Here is a 21,519-nt window from a genome sequence, read left to right on the forward strand (position 1 = left end):
TGGTATCAATAAACATGGCTGAAATGAACAAGAAGCTGAAAAGAAGTATGCAGTCAACACTAAAGTATTGAAGACAGAGTCTGAAAATCGATTTTTATATTTCATGACAACGGAACCTGTTCTAGCTTTCATAGTTCAACCTTTCCAAAAAGTGGGTGTGGAAGATATTTCAAGCACAATGACTATTCGTTACTCCTGTAGTGGGAATGAACTTGAAGAGAAAATGATTTGATTTCAAAATCACATTTCCTTAAAGTCAGAATAGAACAAAGACAATTTTCAGGAATTAGAGTGTAAAAACTTACCCTAACATTGTAAAAGTGGCATAAAATGTTTTATCATTTTTTGGAGTAACTTGTCTATATAAGGCACTGTTTTCAACAATGAACATAGCAAAATCAAAGTGTAGAAATAAACTGACTGATACTCACTTTCAGACTGTGTAAGGTTGGCTCTGATAAATTATTCACTGTATTATAATAAACTTATCAATAATAGGCAAAGACAAATACCTCACTAAAGCCTCTTCAACATTTATGACGGTGCATATTTTAATTTTTTTCACATGTGTAGTATCTTGAAAACTGAGTAGAAGGCCTAGAGCTTTTTATGGAGAGAAATTTGTGTATTTTGTGTAGTTAAGTGGTTAATTTGGGCTACAGCATTGTTTTGTGCTTAAACATTTATGACTAAATTGCGCGCAGTAGATCTCAAGCCTAGAAAGGTTGAGCACCCCTGCGTATTACCAGTGTTACACTGGAGTACTAAAACAACTTAAATCTGTCATCTACCTATTACATAACCACGATAATAGCCACTGCTAATTTTGAAGGAATACATTAAGCTTTTGACTCTAGTGACTAGTTTTAACTTTTGAGAAAATTGTTGTATAGAACACCCTACCCACTACAAGGATCCACTGTAGAGGTTGGTTAATGGCTTGAATTCAGCGGCAAGTGGAAACGCCAAGTGGATAATGTCCCAGCACATTACTTTTCATACCTTAAATTTGTCATCACAAAGCTCTTCTCATACAAGGTTAATAATGTATTAACAACTAGTATCAATAATGTAACACAACAAGAAAAATACAGTTTAAAAAGTACAAACCTCGCCTTTGATTTGAAGGTGTTCTTTGATTTCTTGCCATACCACATGAAAATTTTGAGACCAGTGTCAAGGACAAACACAAATCGTGGATCCAGTGAATCTGTTGAAACTGCCACTGGTTCCATGTGTATTGAGGAGCACCCTGCGGCATGTACTCGATAAAGCCTCGTGATGTATGCCTGTGGACAATGTTTTAACACAGAACGTAGCTACCCAAAAAAACACATTTTAGTCACATCTTCATCATTAAAACAATTCACTTAGATGCAATAAGTATCAATTACATATGTCACAACTAATTATTAGTGGTAGTTTTTTAATCATCCTTGCAATTTTGAGAAGCTGTATTACCCAACAATTGCAAAATATTCACACAATGAATAACGCAATACAGAAAATTGGAAGCTGAAATGTAATACGTATGCTGTGACTCTGCTAACTGGATAAATTGCAGACTACAAATACAATATGGGGTTCAAACTTTGATTTATTCTGTGATTTTTGGTCACTTTTCACTTCTTTTTTCTGTGGCAATGATTTGTTTTTGTCAAAATGCTATAATGCACTGTCATTTGGAGTACATGTTAAGCTATGGGGGGGGGGGGGGGGGGTCTTTTTAATATGCCGTGTAAGTCGGTTCAAAGTTCAGAGGAAAGCAGGAGCATACCACCACCAATAGTGTTACATATGGGGCAATGCAAGGCCTAAAAGAAGCAAGAACAAATTATTTGTACAGAGTACAGAGAAAACACTACCAGAAATGTGCTGGCTCATGGAGCTCATGTGGAATCATGAAGAAGCCTGTAGGCATAGAAGGACACTGACGGTGTAGAATGCTGGTATTAACATGTTTTCCACAATACAGTCTTTCTCATTCAATTCTGAGGAAACTATTCAATAAAAAAATTATTTTTCTGCATCTTATAGCCACATATCACAGTTCGACAATGAACTGGTTTTCTTTGCATTTTACTCACAGTTGTTATGATACTTCAAAGCAAAGTACAGCACTGAGCATATTTTGAGAAGTTTGCAGTGAAAAATGTAGGTGCTGGCCAGTTTACATTTGGTGCATTTTACGGCATAAATTTCTGCATAAGAAATATACCTAACATAACTAAATTGTTTTTAATGCCAGAAGGAAAGCAGTACCTCTTTCCAGTCTTGAGTAAATACACAATGCATTTTGGTATTTTGCCACAATGAGCTACGACGCACCACACTCCACACTACGATCACGTGCAGCGCTCTGTGGAGCTGTCTCATATCACATGTTATATAGCTCCAGTGGGAACATGGGTGTTGCACCAATAAGCATCACACTGCGCAACTTTTATTACAATGAATCACATTGCATATCGTGCCAAGTCAGCGTAAACTGCACCTCAGCATAGCATATAATATCGTCTCAGCGTGAACTGTGCCTTAGCATTCTGGGAATTTAGTTGAAGTTCTCAGCAGCCCACATAGTCCAGGTCTAGAGTCAGTATTCGTTCTGGCTCCACTTAAGTCATTGCTTAGTCGTGTACCTTTCTCCAGGGGACCTTCACAGTGAGGGACAGTGTACTTCCATTCATTCATTCAAGTTTACTCAGATGAACATTAAAGATTGTCTTTGTTTAAGTCTCGCCTTTCGTTTGTATATTTCTCAACCAAGTTCTATAATTCCTTTAAAATGTTCAGTTAAGTACCACCACTCTAACTAACTGAATGGACCTTCATCAATAGTCCGTCCTCCTGCATCCAAACTGCTACCTAGACACAACACATATATCTGGTGCCAGGTGTGGAGCTGGTCGTGCATTAGCAAGGCACTGTTGCTGCACCACAGATTATTGAAATAGCTCACCATCCTCACTGTGATGTCAACCAAAATAACAGATCCAGGCAAGCAAACAGAACAGCTCTCTTGCTGAGAGAACAGATGGCGTCCTGAGGACAAGGCACTCATCCTACAAGGCGGCTAGAGGCAGAGCAACCTTAGCAGCAGAGGACAGATGGCACCTGGGCTCAAGATGGACGTCCCACAGAGGCAGCCAGGAGTGGCCAATAGCAGTGCAAGGTCAGAGATGGCACGCAGAGGCAGTGTAGCAGCACCAGCAGTGACAGACAGTGATGCATGGGTGGGGACAATGCTTTTCAGTGGAAGGTGCAAAGCAGCAGCATTGGTAACAGCAGAAGCACGAATTCCCACAGTGAGTGGAATAGTCTAGCAGGCAATGAAGAGAGCCTCTCAAGCGATGGCGCCGATTCGCAAGAGTTGCGCAACAGGCCATTATCAGTTTGTCAGACACACTTAAATTAATACCGTAATTGTTCTACACCACTAAGAATATTCTGAGTCTCTCAACAATTGCAATATTGTATTTGAACTCGTTCATCCAGAGCAGCATGATGCTTTGTTAAAATTTGTAAAATGCTAAAACACTAGATGCATCACACAACAAATTTTTAATAAGAAACCTAAGCACCACTTAGCGAGATTGTGCCATATTAATAGAAAATTGACAGCAAAAGGTCACTCGCTTACTACACACGTCAGATGTTTGGGAGTCGGCAAGAACATGGGGATAGCATAACAAAGTGGGGTTAAAGGCTGCATGCAATACAGCACTACTGTAGAGAGGCTGTAAGAGGTAGCGCACGAGAGAATTGGAATTAGAGGGCAGTCTTGCGCTCATGTGGAAGTTAAGTAAAGGTACAATTAACCAGATCTCATGGTGTGAGATTATTGTCCAGGTAACAAAATAAGAAAGCTGCACCAGGAAATTGTAGGAGAATGGGTGAATTGGGGGTACTGACATGCTGACAGTGTAACTGTAAGTCTTGTAGGCCAATGTGTACAGTCAGAATCCATGACGTGTTTTACATCCAAACGAACCAATCAATGTGCAATATAATGCACGGAGAGCACTTTCCGTGCACAGAAGGAAATTCTGTACAAAAATCCCTGTCCTTTGGGAAAGTAAGTAAGGAGGTAAGGAATCGGTCATCTTACGCCTTGTCCAGAAAGATGTTAATAGTTGATTCCAGAACCAGGTGTGAGTTTATAGAACTGGACTGCCTGGAAGGCATGGAGAATTACCTGAGATTTCTTGTGGATAATGGGGGCACAAATGAGACTAATTCTGAGAAGTATCTAGAGAGACTGTGTTACTGCTCATGCAGTTCTGCAGGTAAAGGAAAGAGATGGCTCTTTCAGAATAGGTTCGGAAGTGGAGTGAAAAGCACGCACAGAAATTAAGACAGAGCCACAATGCAAGCTCCGCACAGCACATTTACAGGAAAGAGATGGGCCTTTTGAGACATGTTTAATCACAAAATTAAAAGTACGTACATATACTAGAGTGAGTTGGGTAGGCAGAAAGCAATCTGTTGTCCTACAACAGAAGCATGCAACAGAAATTTCCAGAGAAAAGATAAAGAGAGACAAGCAAAGCAAAAGAATGTTAAGAACAAGGCCTCAAAAAGAACAGGTGTGCCAAACATAATAGGGACGAATGGAATGAGAGAGATCATTATTCAAAAACAAGAGATCACCAAGGGTGTATATCTACCTGATGCATTAGAATCATGTGAATGCATTACAAGTGTACTGAAAATTACAATGAAACAATGTCAGCAGAATTCCTTCCCCTCCCAGATGAAGCAGTACTGGAGCGAGAACAGATCACAGTGAGTCATGTCACTAGGGTACAGACAAGCCAAAGTCAAAAACATAAATAGGCATAGGATGTTTAAAACAGGACTTTTATTACCTGAGCCAGTGACGATGGACAACAATTTATCATACGGGCGTGCTACTTTATAGGAATGAAGTGTAGACTGCACGGTGCAGGATGTGCATAGTTAGAAGTGCTCGTGTCGTGAATTGCTGTCAAGCACTGGTGCTGGTTCGATGATGTAAGGCTGAAACATAACCGTCAGCGTGCATTACAGCTGCAGACAGTTCGACATGGGTCTGGACCGCGTGAGCAGGGCTTCACTCGTAAAGCTGGTTTATCAGGACAACAGTAAAAAACACATTCCAGGAATATGGACAGTTCCTCTTCCCACACCGGAGTTGAAGAACACAATTCGGAAGTTCAAATTAAATGTCAATTTGGGAATTGCTCCCTAGGCCCACGGCCAATTGCACTACAAATTGTTGAAGAAGTTACTGCTGCCATGGCTGACAATGCTGGATGCAATGTACAGCCTTCAAGTAGTGCATGAGCTCTGTCACAACAGCTGAACATTCTGTGGTCCACCATTTGAGAAGTGTTGCAAACAACTGTAAAATGGTACCTCTAATACAGTTCCAGGCTGTCGTGTATGCAAAGGCTCATCACAATGAGCAACGTTTCTAATCTGGAATGTAAACATGGTATGCAGTTAACAAATATTACCCTCTCGAGTGGAAATTAAAATGTGTTTCTTTCAACAGTTTATTTGTTATTTCTCTTCCACATGTCCTTACAAATGCTTCCACAAAGTTTCACTGTCCCGCAATTGCTCGTTTTTTGCGGGGGCCCTCTCAAGTAGCAGAAGTTCAATTATAACCACCTTGAATGCTAATGTTAGTTACCTGAACACAGAAGAGAAAGCACTCGTTGTAGTGTTATGCACCATGTGCAATGAGGTTTTCCATTTGCCAGGAGACAAATTATTTTACACAGATAGTATTAAGCATGGAATTAAACTTGGACATTAGAAGCAGAAGGTATGGTAGTTAGCTCAAAGCCCTGCAGAATACTGGAAACCCAAAAAGAATGCTCCAGCCAGAGATTAAAAAAATGTTAGAGGATGGCATCATAGTATCAAGCAAAAGTGGATGAAACTTTCCACTGACAATGGTCTTGAAAAGATGGAAACCAAAAACAGGGTACAGTTGCGGGCTATAGGTGACTGAATGAGATCTTCCTAAATTGAGTTTATCCATCACCGAGGATGCACGACATTCTTGACGGTCCGGGAAAGGCTAAGTATTTCTCGACACTCAGTTTAATGAAAGGTTATTACCAAGTTTTATTAGATGAAGAGGACTGAGAAAAAATGGCTATCAGTACACCGTACGAGTATTATGAACAGAAATTAGGAACAGCATGTGCTTCAGAAACCGACAAACTCTGTTTTGACAGTGTTCCAAGATGACAAGTTGTTCATCTACTTGGATGATATTTGGCTTCTCATTAGAGGAACATAATGTGTGGCTGACAAAAATATTTGAAAGGCTGGCTCCAGAAATTAAAGCAATTGTGGACAAGTGCGAACTTTTACAAAAAGAAGTATGTTATTTGGGTCATATTTTATTGGCCGAGAGTGTGAAACCAGGCTCGCAGGAGTAATCAAAGATTATCCACAGCCTAAACAACAAAAACCTAGACCTCAATGGATACTGTAGAAATTTTATGAGCAACCTCAGAATAATTGAGAAGCCGTTACATGAATTATTAAAGAAGGACATACCTTACGCCTGGGATGTCGAGCAAGAAAACACTTTCCAACATTTGAAAGAGAAGCTGATCAGTTCATCAATAATATGGTTTCTGGACTTGGGAAAGGACTTCAGAATCACAATGGATGCTTGTCAGACAACTACTTGGGCCGTTTTAAGTCGCGGAAGGATCAGAAGAGATCTTCCAGTCGTTTACAACTTGAGGATGCTGAATAAGGCAGAAAGAGGGTACAGTGATATTGAAAGGAAGAAGTTAACCATCTGTTGGGCAATCAAAACACCGTAAGTTTTTGGCAGAAATTTCCGGTACGTACTGACCATAATGCTCTAACATATGTAGGCAGTAGATCTGTCATTCAGATTAATTAAGTTTACGTTACATCTGGGGAAATATGATTATCAGATCACTTATAAGTGTGGCAAAAGGAACCAAGTCAGGCAAAAGGAACCAAGTCACTAACACACGCTCGTGAGAGAGAGGAGTCAGGGCGGCTGGTGGGCGACTGGAAGATGGCAGTAGCCCAGGTCAGGAGGCAGCAGAAGAGGACTTCACTGCATGGGTCAGGGACCCACAGGCAGGCGAAGACTGCAGCGCTGTTGGTGCCAGTGAAGAGGCTGTAACTCTGACCACAAAGAACACAGAATGCAAGACAGATGGGCCAGGACCAATGTAAGAAATAAATGAGGATGACAAAGCTGCAGCACTAAAACAGTATCTTCTTCAGTGAGAGGACACGGAGGCACAGGAAGAACCCATGAACAAATAAAAATGTACAGAGTATGGAAATGTATGAAGTAAGAAAAATACATGGAGTATGGAACTGTATAAAGTAAAATATACAAGAATATATCTGTAAATACAAAAGTTGTCAAAAGAATAAACTCACCAGGAGACACACAAAGAAGACTTCAGAGACCGGTACATTTTCAAAAGGTGCAGTATTGATATAGTAGAGCCACTGAACCAGATGGACAGAGGAAATAAGTGTATCCTTACATCTCAGAAAATTCTGACCAGGTTTACGGTAGCTGAACCTCTTGATCAGCAAAATGCCAACACGGTGGCGCGTATGCTAGCACAAAAGATTATACTGTGGAACAGAATACTGTCAGTAGCGCTGAGCAACATAGGAAGCAATTTTATTAGCAAAACCATGAAAAGAATGTGAATATTGTTGAGAATCGACAAATCTGGATTACAAGCTATAGTCTTCAAACAAATGAAGCATTAGAGAGGTCACATTGAATATTACCAGAGATGTTGCGAGATTAAGTAAATGAGTGCAATCAGTCTAGGACATTTGGGTTCCATATGTGATGCACAATATGATACGATACATGCCACATGAATTATTCTTTGGAAGAGTATGCCACGTTCTGGGGATATCACAAAGGAATCTGGCCAGACAGGTATAATTACGATGATTATGTGGCACAGCTTAAAGAGCACATGCAAGAAATGTACTGATGTGCAAAAGTACAGAATGCGCAATGCAAAATAAAAAGTAAGGAATATTATGCTAGCACACAGAATTCAGACCAGTTCTGCTTTGGCAATAAAGTTCTGTTGTACGATGAGAGCATACAATGAAGCAAATTGTGTAAGTCAGATACACTATGGTGAGGTCCATATACAATAGTACAAACGAAAAGACCTTTGTAATCTGTCTGATGAGAAATGAGTATCTTACAGTTCACAAACTGAAGACATTTTTGTAATTCCAGGTGTTGGCATTATCCTACTTCATTGGCGTTACTCTCCTGCTAATTGGAGTTGAGCAATGCGGGACAAGAACTGTTCGTAGAGATGACAAAATTCCAGTCATCACCCACACCGTATTATGACAAGATGGAAAATGGGAAGATTTACAATTTAACTTGCAGGATTGTGAGTTATTTTAATTTGCTGCAGATGAAATAGAAACTTGAACTCTTGGAAGTTCTCACAAGGCAATAAATTCGATACTGTCAAGATATGCTGGCTTTATTGAACATGACTGCAGCAGAATGTAAAAGTGCAGAACTTGCGTTACACTGACACATAATAAAAAGCAAAAAAGCACAAAGTATAATTGGACAACTGGCACAACACGAATCCTGTATAAGGAAGTGAAGGATCTTAAGCTTTGTGGGCAAATTCAGCAAAATATTGTTTGTAATGTCAGACATACTTCAAGGCAAAGACAGAAGGGGAAGAGGAACAGAAAACAGCTACTCCAAATTTCAAAACACCTAGTCTGACTTTCACTTGAAACAACTTTAACTAGTTATAGATATGCTCCTTAGCAAAAAAATGAAGAGATTATCACACAGGAAATGAAGCAATTGAGCTGACACATAGTAGAATATGAAAGAGGCACTGACAGACAGTTCTTGAGAGTCGTGATTGCTATCATTTTTAACAGTAAATACAGTGAACAGCAGAGCAACCATGAGTGACTACAGCGTAAAACAGCAGATCAGAGAATCAGAATATGCAAGTAAGAATTTATACTCTTATTCAGATACAATCACGACAGGCATGAGGTTAAGATGCCGCAACTAGTACGAGAAGTTCCGAAGGACTACATGCAGTAGCTAATATGTTAAATGAAAGTCTGTGGACACCAATGAGAAACAATGAATGGCTGTTTGTTGCTCCTGTGGACGAATGCATCACTGTCATCTGCCACAAAAGAAGACCCACTGACATTATGCTCTGAGGCACAGGAAAGCTAAAATATCTACGAAAATGTCATGGATACACTGCGCAAATGGTGAGGTAGTCTGAGCATCTAATACAAAAATAAATGTCACTAACAGTCACATATCAATGTAAGCAATGTAAGCACAGACTGGTGCTCTCAGAATTTTGAGGCAAGTACTGTCTCCCTCGTAGCTTTCTCAATAGTTTTTTGGGCATTTCTGTGACACTTTAGTGCTGACTAGTAAATAGTACAGCTCTCTTAGAATCTTCTCTCTCTCTTCTGTCAATCCAACTTATATTTGCTGCATTGTACTTGAAGAATACGACAACCCTATACTGACAACAAACTGCCTCTGTTGCAACCCTATTAGTGTGATATTCATTACAGTGAGCAGAAGACACCAATAAGATCATATGTATGTGAATAGGAACCAATTACCTAAGTAATCAAAATATCCACGGGTGTACTGCCGGTCTACAGTGTCCAACAGGCACAATATTTCGGCGATCATACATGTCGCCATCATCAGGTGATGGCGACATGTATGATCGCTGAAATATTGTGCCCGTTGGACACTGTAGACCGGCAGTACACCCGTGGATAATTTGATTATCAGATACGCCGGGAGAAACTCAAGAATCACAATTACCTAAGTAGTTTGTGAATGAAACCCAACTTAATTTACAAAATGAGAGAAATATTTTGATTTGGAAATAACCATAACCCATTATCGAGCATCAAATCTGTAATGACAGAGATGTCCTCAGATATGGCAATATCTGGATATGTGCATCTATGACTGCCCACGTCTACAGCAATGAAATACATGACACTTCCTTACAACATTAAACTAGACGTACAACATTAAACTAGAGCTATAGATAATGATTTCACCCTAAAAGTGTTAATATTCTGACCATACTGGACTCTTCTTCAAAGGCACACAATTCAGTGCACAGAATAGTCAACTAAATCTCAAGATCCAAGTTCCACAGAGCACATTTGGATGCTGTCAGGTGTGCACTTTGCAGCCTGTATTCATGGATTCTTGTTGCGGTGAGAAGAATGGCGCTCAATTCCCGTGGGGCTCATGGACACTATAATTAGCAACACCACACATAGCCTATGAGTTCTGCATCACTTCACAGAGGATTCACATCCCATATTATCACCACTGATACTATACTAAATAGTTTATGGACACTACACAAAGTATGTTAAATTGTAAATAGTTTTGCACCACTTCCTCAGTGTCCAAAAATCAGTGCAGGTACAGTAGTAATGAATGAAGTTTACTGTAATGACTTTCTTGATCAAAATTTGTATTAACTTTCATCCTTACCGTGTCTTCCACTGTAAAGAAACCACTCGATGTGCGACCACCCTCGATATATGTGATATCTGTGTCAAACAAGTTGAGGAATTCATTTGACTCATCAGCTTGCTCTTCTCGTATAGTACGACACTGTGCACCAAGAAAGTTCCGCAGATTGACTGCGTGAATAGCTGCACAGGCACGCTTGTCCAGCTGTGAACCAAAAATATTTGTATTTTGTTTTAACTGTATTAAAAATAAAAAATTATTCATCTTTGTTACAGTGAAATCATATACGAGGTGCATTCAAGTTCTAAGGCCTCCGATTTTTTCCTCCGGACTGGAAAGAGATAGAAACATGTGCATTGTTTTAAAATGAGGCCACGTTCATTGTCAATACGTCCCAGAGATGGCAGCACCATATGGCAGATGGAATTTTACCGCCAGTGGCGAGAATGAGAACTGTTTTAAATACTTAAAATGGCGACATTTTCCTTGCTTGAACAGCGTGCAATCATTCGTTTTCTGAATTTGCGTGGTGTGAAACCAATTGAAATTCATCGACAGTTGAAGGAGACATGTGGTGATGGAGTTATGGATATGTCGAAAGTGCATTCGTGGGTGTGATAGTTTCATGAAGGCAGAACATCATGTGACAACAAACCAAAACAACCTCGGGCTCACACAAGCTGGTCTGACGACATGATCGAGAAAGTGGAGGGAATTGTTTTGGGGGATCGCCGAATGACTGTCGAACAGATCGCCTCCAGAGTTGGCATTTCTGTGGGTTCTGTGCACACAATCCTGCATGACGACCTGAAAATACGAAAAGTGTCATCCGGGTGGGTGCCACGAATGCTGACGGACGACCACATGGCTGCCCGTGTGGCATGTTGCCAAGCAATGTTGACGCGCAACGACAGCAAGAATGGGACTTTCTTTTCATCGGTTGTGACAATGGATGAGACGTGGATGCCATTTTTCAATCCAGAAACAAAGCGCCAGTCAGCTCAATGGAAGCACGCAGATTCACCACCACCAAAAAAATTTTGGGTAACCGCCAGTGCTGAAAAAATGATGGTGTCCATGTTCTGGGACAGCGAGGGCGTAATCCTTACCCACTGCGTTCCAAAGGGCACTACGGTAACAGGTGCATCCTACGAAAATGTTTTGAACAACAAATTCCTTCCTGCACTGCAACAAAAACGTCCGGGAAGGGCTGCACGTGTGCTGTTTCACCAAGACAACGCACCCGCACATCGAGCTAACGTTACGCAACAGTTTCTTCATGATAACAACTTTGAAGTGATTCCTCATGCTCCCTACTCACCTGACCTGGCTCCTAGTGACTTTTGGCTTTTTACAACAATGAAAGACACTCTCCGTGGCCGCACATTCACCAGCCATGCTGCTATTGCCTCGGCGATTTTCCAGTGGTCAAAACAGACTCCTAAAGAAGCCTTCGCTGCTGCCATGGAATCATGGCATCAGCACTGTGAAAACTGTGTGTAACATTACGAGTCAAGATAGCTGTAACGGAACTTGAATAGCGTAAAGTTATCGTTAAAAACGCACGCCGTGCGATTTGTTACGATTTGGTTGGTCATAATAGTAGTAACATGCTTTTGAATACAATTAAAATATAACAGCGATACCTGTTTAGTGTTATTGGAAATAATATGTACTAAATTAATGAGTAAGGTAGCCGATCCTATAAGAAGAGGTAAAATTGGGCATATTAAAGTGTTTTGCTTTATATCGACTAAGCTGATGATATGGCGTTTTTTTTTTCCCGTTTACTCTTAGAAAAAAAACAAGTAAAGAAGTGCTAATTGTGCATTGTGAAAAATATAGGGGCGAGTTTTAAATAGCTACGGTGTACAATCAGACTAACAAATGACAAATGGACATTTAGTTACACGAAATCGCGGATAGCGAAGTGTGGTCATTAAATTGAGTAAAGCAACCAAAACTGTTCATCAAAGGGTTTCGGTGAATGAGTGGTGAATGCGAAATGAAACTGTGAATGAAGTTATGTTAAATAAAGCAGAAGAGACAAGACAGTTTGATCATATCTGCTATTATTCCATAAACTGTAACATTTCTTCTCGTTGTACGAAGCCTTTATAGACGATCGTTATGACAATTTGCTTTGAAGGGATCTCGTTACGAGTTAAGTTTTGGGGACCTGGTCAAGAGGGGATAGTTTGTAGATCCTAACTACTGCAGCTATTCTGGAATCAGGTGCTACCGTGACCGTTGTGTGTTGTCAATGGCTTAAGGTCATCATATCTCATGCTCTAAGATTGACGCGCCTTTCCTCTTGGTATAACGGTGTCTCACGGTAACAACGACAACGCCGACGGCGAAGGAAGATACGGTAGAAGTGGCACCACAATGTGCGGCTCAATCGAGGAGGATTGCTGCATCGAGTCGAGTGTCATCCAGATTCACGAACCCTAGAGTTGGAAAATATTGTAGCAGCCAGTGAGTCTGTCCAATGAAAGAGGTATTCTTCAATAATCGCTAAAAGTGAGCAATACTACCAGGTATGATTAAAATAACTGTATAATTATAAAAAAAAAGGAAGTTGAGACTTGTGATTTTGGTAGATAAATATATATAAATACATAGTGAAAATAAGTGTATGTCTTGGTAGTGAATAATCATGTCAAAACGAACGAAAAGAATACATGATAATGTGCAGTTGAGTAGAGTAATGAGTAGAGAGAGGGAGGAAAGTGAAGAGGATATGGATGATGCATCCCATGAGCTCAATGTGGCACAGGAGACAAGTACAGATAATAATACAGTTACTGATTTAGAGCCGTTAGGAGATTCAAATACAATGATAAGTAAGGTAAGCAGTGTGGGAGAACATAAAGATCCTAAGGTTTCGGAAGTAGATCAGCAAGTTGATGCTCAAAATGGAAATATTAATCAAAAAATGTTTGATATGCTGGTATCAATAAATACTCAAATGGGTGTATTGAATGGAGGACTTGGTTCACTAGAAAAAGATAATAAGCAATTAAAAGCGGACAATCAAAAGTTCAATGAAAAATTTGAGGCCAAATTTGGTTCATTAGAAGTTAAAATCGATTCTTTGGAAAGCAAACTGAACACCTTTGATTATAAACTGGAAAATACTAAGAAAGAATTAAAGGCGGACTGGGAAACTCAATTAAATGCGAAATTTGGAGAACTAGATGTAGAGTTTTCTAAAAACTTAGAAAGGAAATATAATAATTTAATGGGAAAACTTCATGACGTAGAAAAGAAATATGAGGAAGTTTCGAAGAGTTATAATGGCCTGTCCAATAGGATGATTAAGTGTGAAAGCAGCTGTTTCAATGCTAGCGCACAGATAGAAGAGCTTTCGAAACAAATAGTCGCGTTTGAGACCAATGCTCGTAAGGGAAATGACAAGTATTTAGTAGATCAAACTAAAAGACTTGACGAAGATCTATCTGAATGGATAGAAATAAAAGGAAATGAAATTGTAGACAAGGTTAAGACTACTATTGGATCCCAGCCAAATGAAAATATCAATGAGCACCTAAGTAGAAATGATGAATTAATTAAGCTCTTCACTAGCGAATTTCAGAAAATAAAAGACAAAATAGTTGATGAGTTACCTAAATGGCAAAAGGAAACCAATCATAAATTGGCGGAGTTAGAACGAAAGTCATCACAAAATTTGTTGACAGAGGATGAACGTTCGGAGAATAGGTCGAAAAACAACCAAATATGTGATAATACGAAGTACAATTGTGGTGAAAATTTGCATTGGGAAGTTGATTCGGTTGGTAAAGGTGATGATTCTTTTGGTCAGCGAGGATATTTGTCTTCTTTAAACGTGGAGAACAGCATTTTTAAAAGTAGACAGTTCCCAACATTCTCCACTGAAAAGAACAACCTGCATCCGAAAATCTTTATCAATAATTTCAAAAGAATATTTCCACGTAGCTGGTCAGAACACAACCGACTTCAATTTATAGTATCCAAAATTACCGGAGAAGCCGCATTATGGGCCGCCGAAGTAAGTGAAAGTTGCCATACTTGCGCTGACTTTGAACAGCTTTTTTTGGCTAAATACTGGTCGTCGAGTAAACAAGAGAAATTAAGAAAAGAGGTTTATCAACCTGAGTATTTTAACAGTAAAAGGAGTACTTTAATGCAATATTTTGAAAAGTACCTAAATAAGACACGTTATTGGAGTGATCCAATTTCTCACAAGGAAGTGATCAGAATTTTGAAGGGAAGGTTGCCCATAAATATACGTGAAAAGTTAATAAATGTTCCTGACCACGATGTAGAACAATTCTTGTCGGTGATTGACTCTATAGATATGATTATGGAAGACGCAAGACAAATGAGTAGTAATCAAATGTCGACTCACACACATAGTAATACGAATAATTATAATAATAATTTAATGTATGATAATAATAATACCGAAAACCAGATCAAACCCGCATCACAGGAGCGTGGACAATCTTCGTCCTATGGTTGCAATAAAAACAATGATTACAATAAATATAGAAGAGATACTCACTGTGCTAGTGACATTGTGACGCGAATGTGCATAGTAGTGATATTAATAAGAGTAACAGGTACCCAAGTGATGAACCCAATTGTATTCGACCTTGGGAAGATAATTCGAAGCATAATGTTCATCGGCAGGATGGAACAAATGCCTCGAGTCCTCATCCAGCACAAGGAGTTATACCAATGGGCGAAGGAGCCTCCAATGTGCGACGGGGTGAATACCATAACTCGGATCATACTGTACGGATTGTGGAAGTTCATGAACCCCCACCGATGACTCAACGAGATAGATTAAACTAATACCAATCACCAAATGCCTTCCTAGGGTGACTGGAAAGGAGAAGGAAGGCAGGCATCAATTTGAACTGAGAGTATTATGGTACAATAATGATCAGGATATAAGGAATGAATTAATTGAAGAAAAACCTGAAGTTTCTAATAAATGCGGACAAATTTTACAGACAATAATTCCAAAAAGTATAAATAATGTTGATGTTGAAATATTAATTGATACTGGAGCGACTATTAGTGTCATGACGCTGGACTGTTTAAAACAGATAAGCCGAGGGGTAAAAATGCCCACTTTTCCTATCACAGGATGTACCGTGTCTGGCGCGTTCAGCGCAAAAATGCAAAAAGTTGTGAAACAGGTACGTGTCGACGTTACAATACAGGGGGCTCAAATAGAAAATACATTCCTGGTTGTTCCTAAAATCACAGTACCATGTATCTGGGGTTTGGATTATTTATGTGGGGCTGGTGCAATCATTAATTTAGAGAAAGGTGAATGTATATTTAATTCCAATGGTAATGTTTTGACAGCCACCCTGAGAAAGGTCCGAGTAATTCCAAATCAATTATGTATGAATCTAATGGTAAAATATGTCAGTATTGATGATGAAAATGTGTATATCTGCCTTATTGAATGTTCTGAAGAAATGATGGATAAAATGTCATTGCAGGAAAAGGTGTTAGAATCAGAATATTTATCTGTTATCCAAAGGGACGAATTGTACTACTTGTTGGAAGCATATCAGTCGATTTTTAGTAAACGTCCGGGTATAATAAAAGACTTTGAATACCATATAAAGATGTATGCACATAAACCCTTTTGTCGTACTTCCTCTTCTATCCCATGGACAAAGAAAGAAGTTGTCAGAAAGGAAATCAATAAAATGTTAGAATGGGGTATTATTGAGCCCTCAGATTCCGAATATTGTAACCCTCTTGTGGCGGTAATTAAACCCAATGGTGACATCAGATTGGTGTTGGATGCCAGAGAGATCAATAAGATCATTATACCTGTACAAACGCGACCGGAGAACCTAGAAGAGCTAGTACAAAAATTTTATGGTGCCCACTTCTTAACTTCTTTGGATATGCGTAGTTAATATTGGCAAACTAGAATATCGAAAGAATCTCGAAAATATACTGCATTCGTTTTTCTGGGCCAAAATTACCAGTTTACCGTCATGCCATTTGGGTTGAAAATACGCGGTGGTGTTTTCATATCGGCATTAGATACCGTACTGGGCAGAGACCTTGTGAATGAAGTTACTTTATATGTGGATGATTTGCTAATTGCTTCTGAAACTTGGGAGGAACATTTGCACTTATTAAGAAGAGTTTTTGCGAAATTTTTGGAATACGGAGTTACTGTAAATTTGAGCAAATCCAAGTTTGCTCATAACCAATTGAAATTTCTTGGACATATAATTACTCCTGAAGGGATCAAACCAAATCCTAAAAAGATGGATGCAATTAACAGATGTGCTTATCCAAAGAATAGAGCAGAATTAAAGTCATTTATCGGCTTAGTTTCATTTTTTCGACGATTTTTACCCAATCAGTTAGGAAGCCAAGACTGTTTGTTACGGCTGTTAAGAAAAAATGTCATGTGGGAGTGGAATTCTGAATGCACGCAAGCTTTTGATAACATCCGCAATGCTTTGACTAATGCTCCACTGTTACATCATCCGAGACTTGATCAAGATTTCTATATTGCTGCGGATGCTTCTGAAACAGGATTGGGTGCCACTCTTTTTCCAGATGGACAATCCCAAAGATATCAGTACCATCAAAATAACTGGGTTTGCCAGCAGAACACTCTCTAGCTGTGAACGTGTGTATTGTACTACTGAATTGGAAGTACTGGCCGTGGTCTGGTCCCTTAGAAAGTTTCGCTATTTTGTATATGGAAAGAAGATCATTGTATTCTGCGACCACAAAGCTTTAGCTTTTATTTTAACAGGAAGGATGTTCCATTCACGTTTAACACGGTGGTCCTTGCTACTGCAAGAATATGATATTACGCTCCTACTGCAAGAATATGATATTACGCTCAAATATATCAGAGGGAAAGACAACATCATAGCCGATGCTCTTTCAAGACTACCGAAAAGAAAGAATGACGACGTGTGTGAAGAACGGACTATTGACTTTAAAGTCATGAATTTATCAAGGCAATATTGTGAGAGGCAGATTTCACAGCTATGTCAAAGTCTTCCACAACTGCAAGAAGATGATAAGTTGTGGAAAGCCATTAGACATGCTGTTGAAAGCAAAACGCTAAGTCACTCTCAAGAACAGTATCAATTAAAATCCGGAGTATTGTATCGGAGGAAGGATGAAGAAGATGTTTGGAAAGTTTGTGTTCCACATAAATATTTAGAATCACTAGTATGGTACACTCACTTGAATTGGGGTCATTTTGGTGCCGCTAAATGTACAGCCAAAATAGCACAATACTGGTATCATCCAAATTTGGGACGTCTAGCTACAAATATTCTTAAGAAGTGCAAAATATGTCAGAAGGCAAAAGCCATAAACTATTGTCGGAAGACAGAATTATATCCGATCATCCCACAACAACCTTTAATGTTGGTGTCATGTGATGTCTGTGGGCCATGTTCCATGACACGTGGACGGTTCAGATATGTTTTGGCTTTTTATGATCTCTTTTCAAAATATGTGAAATTATATCCTTTGAAAAATCTCCACGTTCGACCCATGTTACGCAAATTTATAAACAACTATATAACTGAGCCGGCAAACCTATAATGATCTTGACAGACAACGCTGCTTATTATACAAGCAAAGTATGGAGAGACACTATGAAAGAACAAGGAATCCAGCACATTTACATCTCAAGATTTTACCCTTGTGGAAATCCGGTTGAGAGAATCTTCCGAGAGTTGAACCGATTTTTACGGACGTACATACCCAAACAACATTATAAATGGATCGATTGGATTTATGAATTTGAGAAAATGTATAATGACTTACCACACTTATCGACAGGTTATTCACCTAACCAAATAGTATTTGGTGAAAGTATTGTGCCAGAATGGATGAAGAAATTACCTGCGATAGAACAAAAGATTACCAAGAAAGAAGATATGGTGAAGAAGGTCTACAAAAACCTGAAGCATCAAGCCCAATTGAGAAAAACCCGTTTTGATAAAAATGTGAAGAAAGTAGTCACATATGATGTAGGGGAAGAAATTTTATTGAGAAATCACCCAAAAGCATCAACCAGGAAAAGACTGAATAAGTAATGGCAATATTTATATACAGGTCCATACAAAATAATTAAAATACCTAATGAAGGGAGCTACCTCCTGGCAGATTGTGATACTGATGTAATTCAGGGCTTGTTCCCTCACATAGACCTGAAGAAGTATTATCAATAATGAGCAAAATATAGATTCAAGAAACACTGAATGATACCAAGACTATGCTCAGAGTGGACTAAATAAAAGCACCAGTGGATAAATACGTACTTATACTAACTTACAAAGAAAACTAAAGAATATACCGAAGATTTCCATGAGATACCTTCTTGGTATCAGCAACAATGACGACGCTGAAATACGATTTATCCTATCACCGAACAGCGAGGATGGATGATTTAAAAGTGGAATTAAGAGGAAAAGAAAAGGACTAAATCCTCTCTGGTTAAACAAGTAGCCTGATAACGGTTTTGGCCTAGGATGCCAATCGTCGAACCCGGCTGTGATCCCTGCCTTGCACAGTCGGTTGAAGAACTGAGGGCTTCATCCAAGAAAAAAAATGTGGTGTGAATATGAAGTGATTAGTACGAAGTGTTTCTAAGACAACCTATAAACAAATGTGGAATTTAGTTAAGGGCATTTTGTCTAGGCCCATTAGCTCAACTTAAATATTGTAGAATGTATGTACTGACTTGTTGAGTGAATCTATGAGTGAGTGTACTCGCCGAAACAAATACCCTCTCCTGTCACAGTACACAAAAAAAATAAGCCTGTTCTGTCTGGAATCCTCTTCAAGACATCACAGTCTGGGGGGCCGTGTAACATTACGAGTCAAGAGAGCTGTAACGGAACTTGAATAGCGTAAAGTTATCGTTAAAAACGCACGCCGCACGATTTGTTACGATTTGGTCGGTCATAATAGTAGTAACATTCTTTTGAATACAATTAAAATATAACGGCGATACCTGTTTAGTGTTATTGGAAATAATATGTAGTAAATTAATGAGTAAGGTAGCCGATCCTATAAGAAGAGGTAAAATTGGGTATATTAAAGTGTTTTGCTTTATATCGACTAAGCCGATGATATGACGTCTTTTTTTTCCGTTTACTCTTAGAAAAAAAACAAGTAAAGAAGTGCTAATTGTGCATTGTGAAAATATAGGGGTGAGTTTTAAATAGCTACGGTGTACAATCAGACTAACAAATGACAAATGGACATTTAGTTACACGAAATTGTGGATAGTGAAGTGTGGTCATTAAATTGAGTACACCTACAGGGCGGTAAATTCCAGGATAAGTCTATTTGCATCTCACGGGGGACGCGGTATTGAGACCTTTTTTTTTTTTTTAATTATATCGCGGAGAGCGGGCTTCAATTTATAAAAAGGAGAAAAGCTGTATCATCATCATTGACTGTTGGTGTCAAGCAACCAAAACTGTGAACAAAGTTATGTTAAATAAAGCAGAAGAGACAAGACAGTTTGGTCATATCTGTTATTATTCCATAAACTGTAACATTTCTTCTCGTTGTACGGAGCCTTTATAGACGATCGTTATGACAATTTGCTTTGAAGGGATCACGTTACGAGTTAAGTTTTGGGGACCTGGTCAAGAGGGGATAGTTCGTAGATCCTAACTACTGCAGCTATTCTGGAATCAGGTGCTACCGTGACCGTTGTGTGTTGTCAATGGCTTAAGGTCATCACATCTCATGCTCTAAGATCGACGCGCCTTTCCTCTTGGTATAACGCTGTCTCACAGTAACAACAACAACGCCGCACATTTACCAGCCGTGCTGCTATTGCGTCAGCGATTTTCCAGTGGTCAAAACAGACTCCTAAAGAAGCCTTCGCTGCTGCCATGGAATCATGGCGTGAGCGTTGTGAAAAATGTGTACGTCTGCAGGGCGATTACATCGAGAAGTAATGCCAGTTTCATCGATTTCGGGTGAGTTGTTAATTAGAAAAAAAATCGGAGGCCTTAGAACTTGAATGCACCTCGTAAGAGCTTACTACAACACAAATATTTTCAAGTCTGTTGAAAATATTTTTCTTTTGTCACAACAAAATAAAGTACTTAATGTCACCAAAAGCAAAATTCACTTGAGATACATATAAAATTATAAGGTAAAAAATCAGACAATGAAAACTCCAGGTATGAATATCAACAATGTAGAAAAAGACAGACGGCTACTTACCATAAAGAAGACACCTTAAGTTGCAGACAGGCACAATTAAAAGACATTTACATAAAGCTTTTGGTCACAGCTTTCACCATCAAAAGAGAAATAGACACTATTCATACACAAAGCAAACACACCTCATGCACAAATGACCACCAACTCCAGCATCTCAGGCAGCTATCATGTGGGATGCAAGCAGCAATCTGGAAGGGGTGGGAAAGAAGAAGGGATAGTAGTGTATGAGAGGGGAGAGAGTGTAGAGACTAGAATGCCAACAGGTGCATTGTCTGGAGTTTGTGGGGGCAGGGAGGTGGGGAGAAGAACGAGTGAAGAAGGAGAGGCACAGGAAAGATGGGCGAGGACTTTGGCAGAGGGTACAAAATATACAGGCAGGGTGGGAGATGATAATGAGGAGGAATGATGGAACGGGGGAGGGGGGGGGGGGGGGGGTTGGAAATTGTTGTGTGGACATTGTGCTGGACAGTATGTTACCATAGGTAGAGACCAGGATAATTATGGAAGCGGAGAATGTGTTGTGAGGATAGCTCCCATCTGTGCAATTCAGAAAAGCTGGTGATGGAGGGAAAGATCCAGATGGCTCAGGTAGTGAAGCAGCCCTTGAAATCAAGTGTGTTATGTTCAGCTGCACATGTTGTGCCACAGGGTGGTCTCCTTTGCTCTTGGGCACAGCACAGTCTGATGGTAGCCATTCAACCTGATGTACA

At 39.4% G+C, this 21,519-nt stretch overlaps 1 protein-coding gene across 1 annotated transcript in view; it reads right to left on the reverse strand.

The window, feature by feature from the left end:
- Positions 1 to 21,519, reverse strand: part of LOC126461247 (protein flightless-1) — a 205,424-nt gene that overhangs the window by 63,418 nt on the left and 120,487 nt on the right. The window contains exons 11-12 of the mRNA XM_050095980.1: positions 10,577 to 10,762; positions 1,111 to 1,289 (exon numbers count right to left, since the gene is read on the reverse strand). Coding sequence (XP_049951937.1) covers positions 1,111 to 1,289; positions 10,577 to 10,762 — 365 coding nt within the window. The remainder of the gene's footprint in view (positions 1 to 1,110; positions 1,290 to 10,576; positions 10,763 to 21,519) is intronic.

This window comes from Schistocerca serialis, chromosome 1 (assembly GCF_023864345.2).
Source record: "Schistocerca serialis cubense isolate TAMUIC-IGC-003099 chromosome 1, iqSchSeri2.2, whole genome shotgun sequence".
Taxonomy (NCBI): domain Eukaryota; kingdom Metazoa; phylum Arthropoda; class Insecta; order Orthoptera; family Acrididae; genus Schistocerca; species Schistocerca serialis.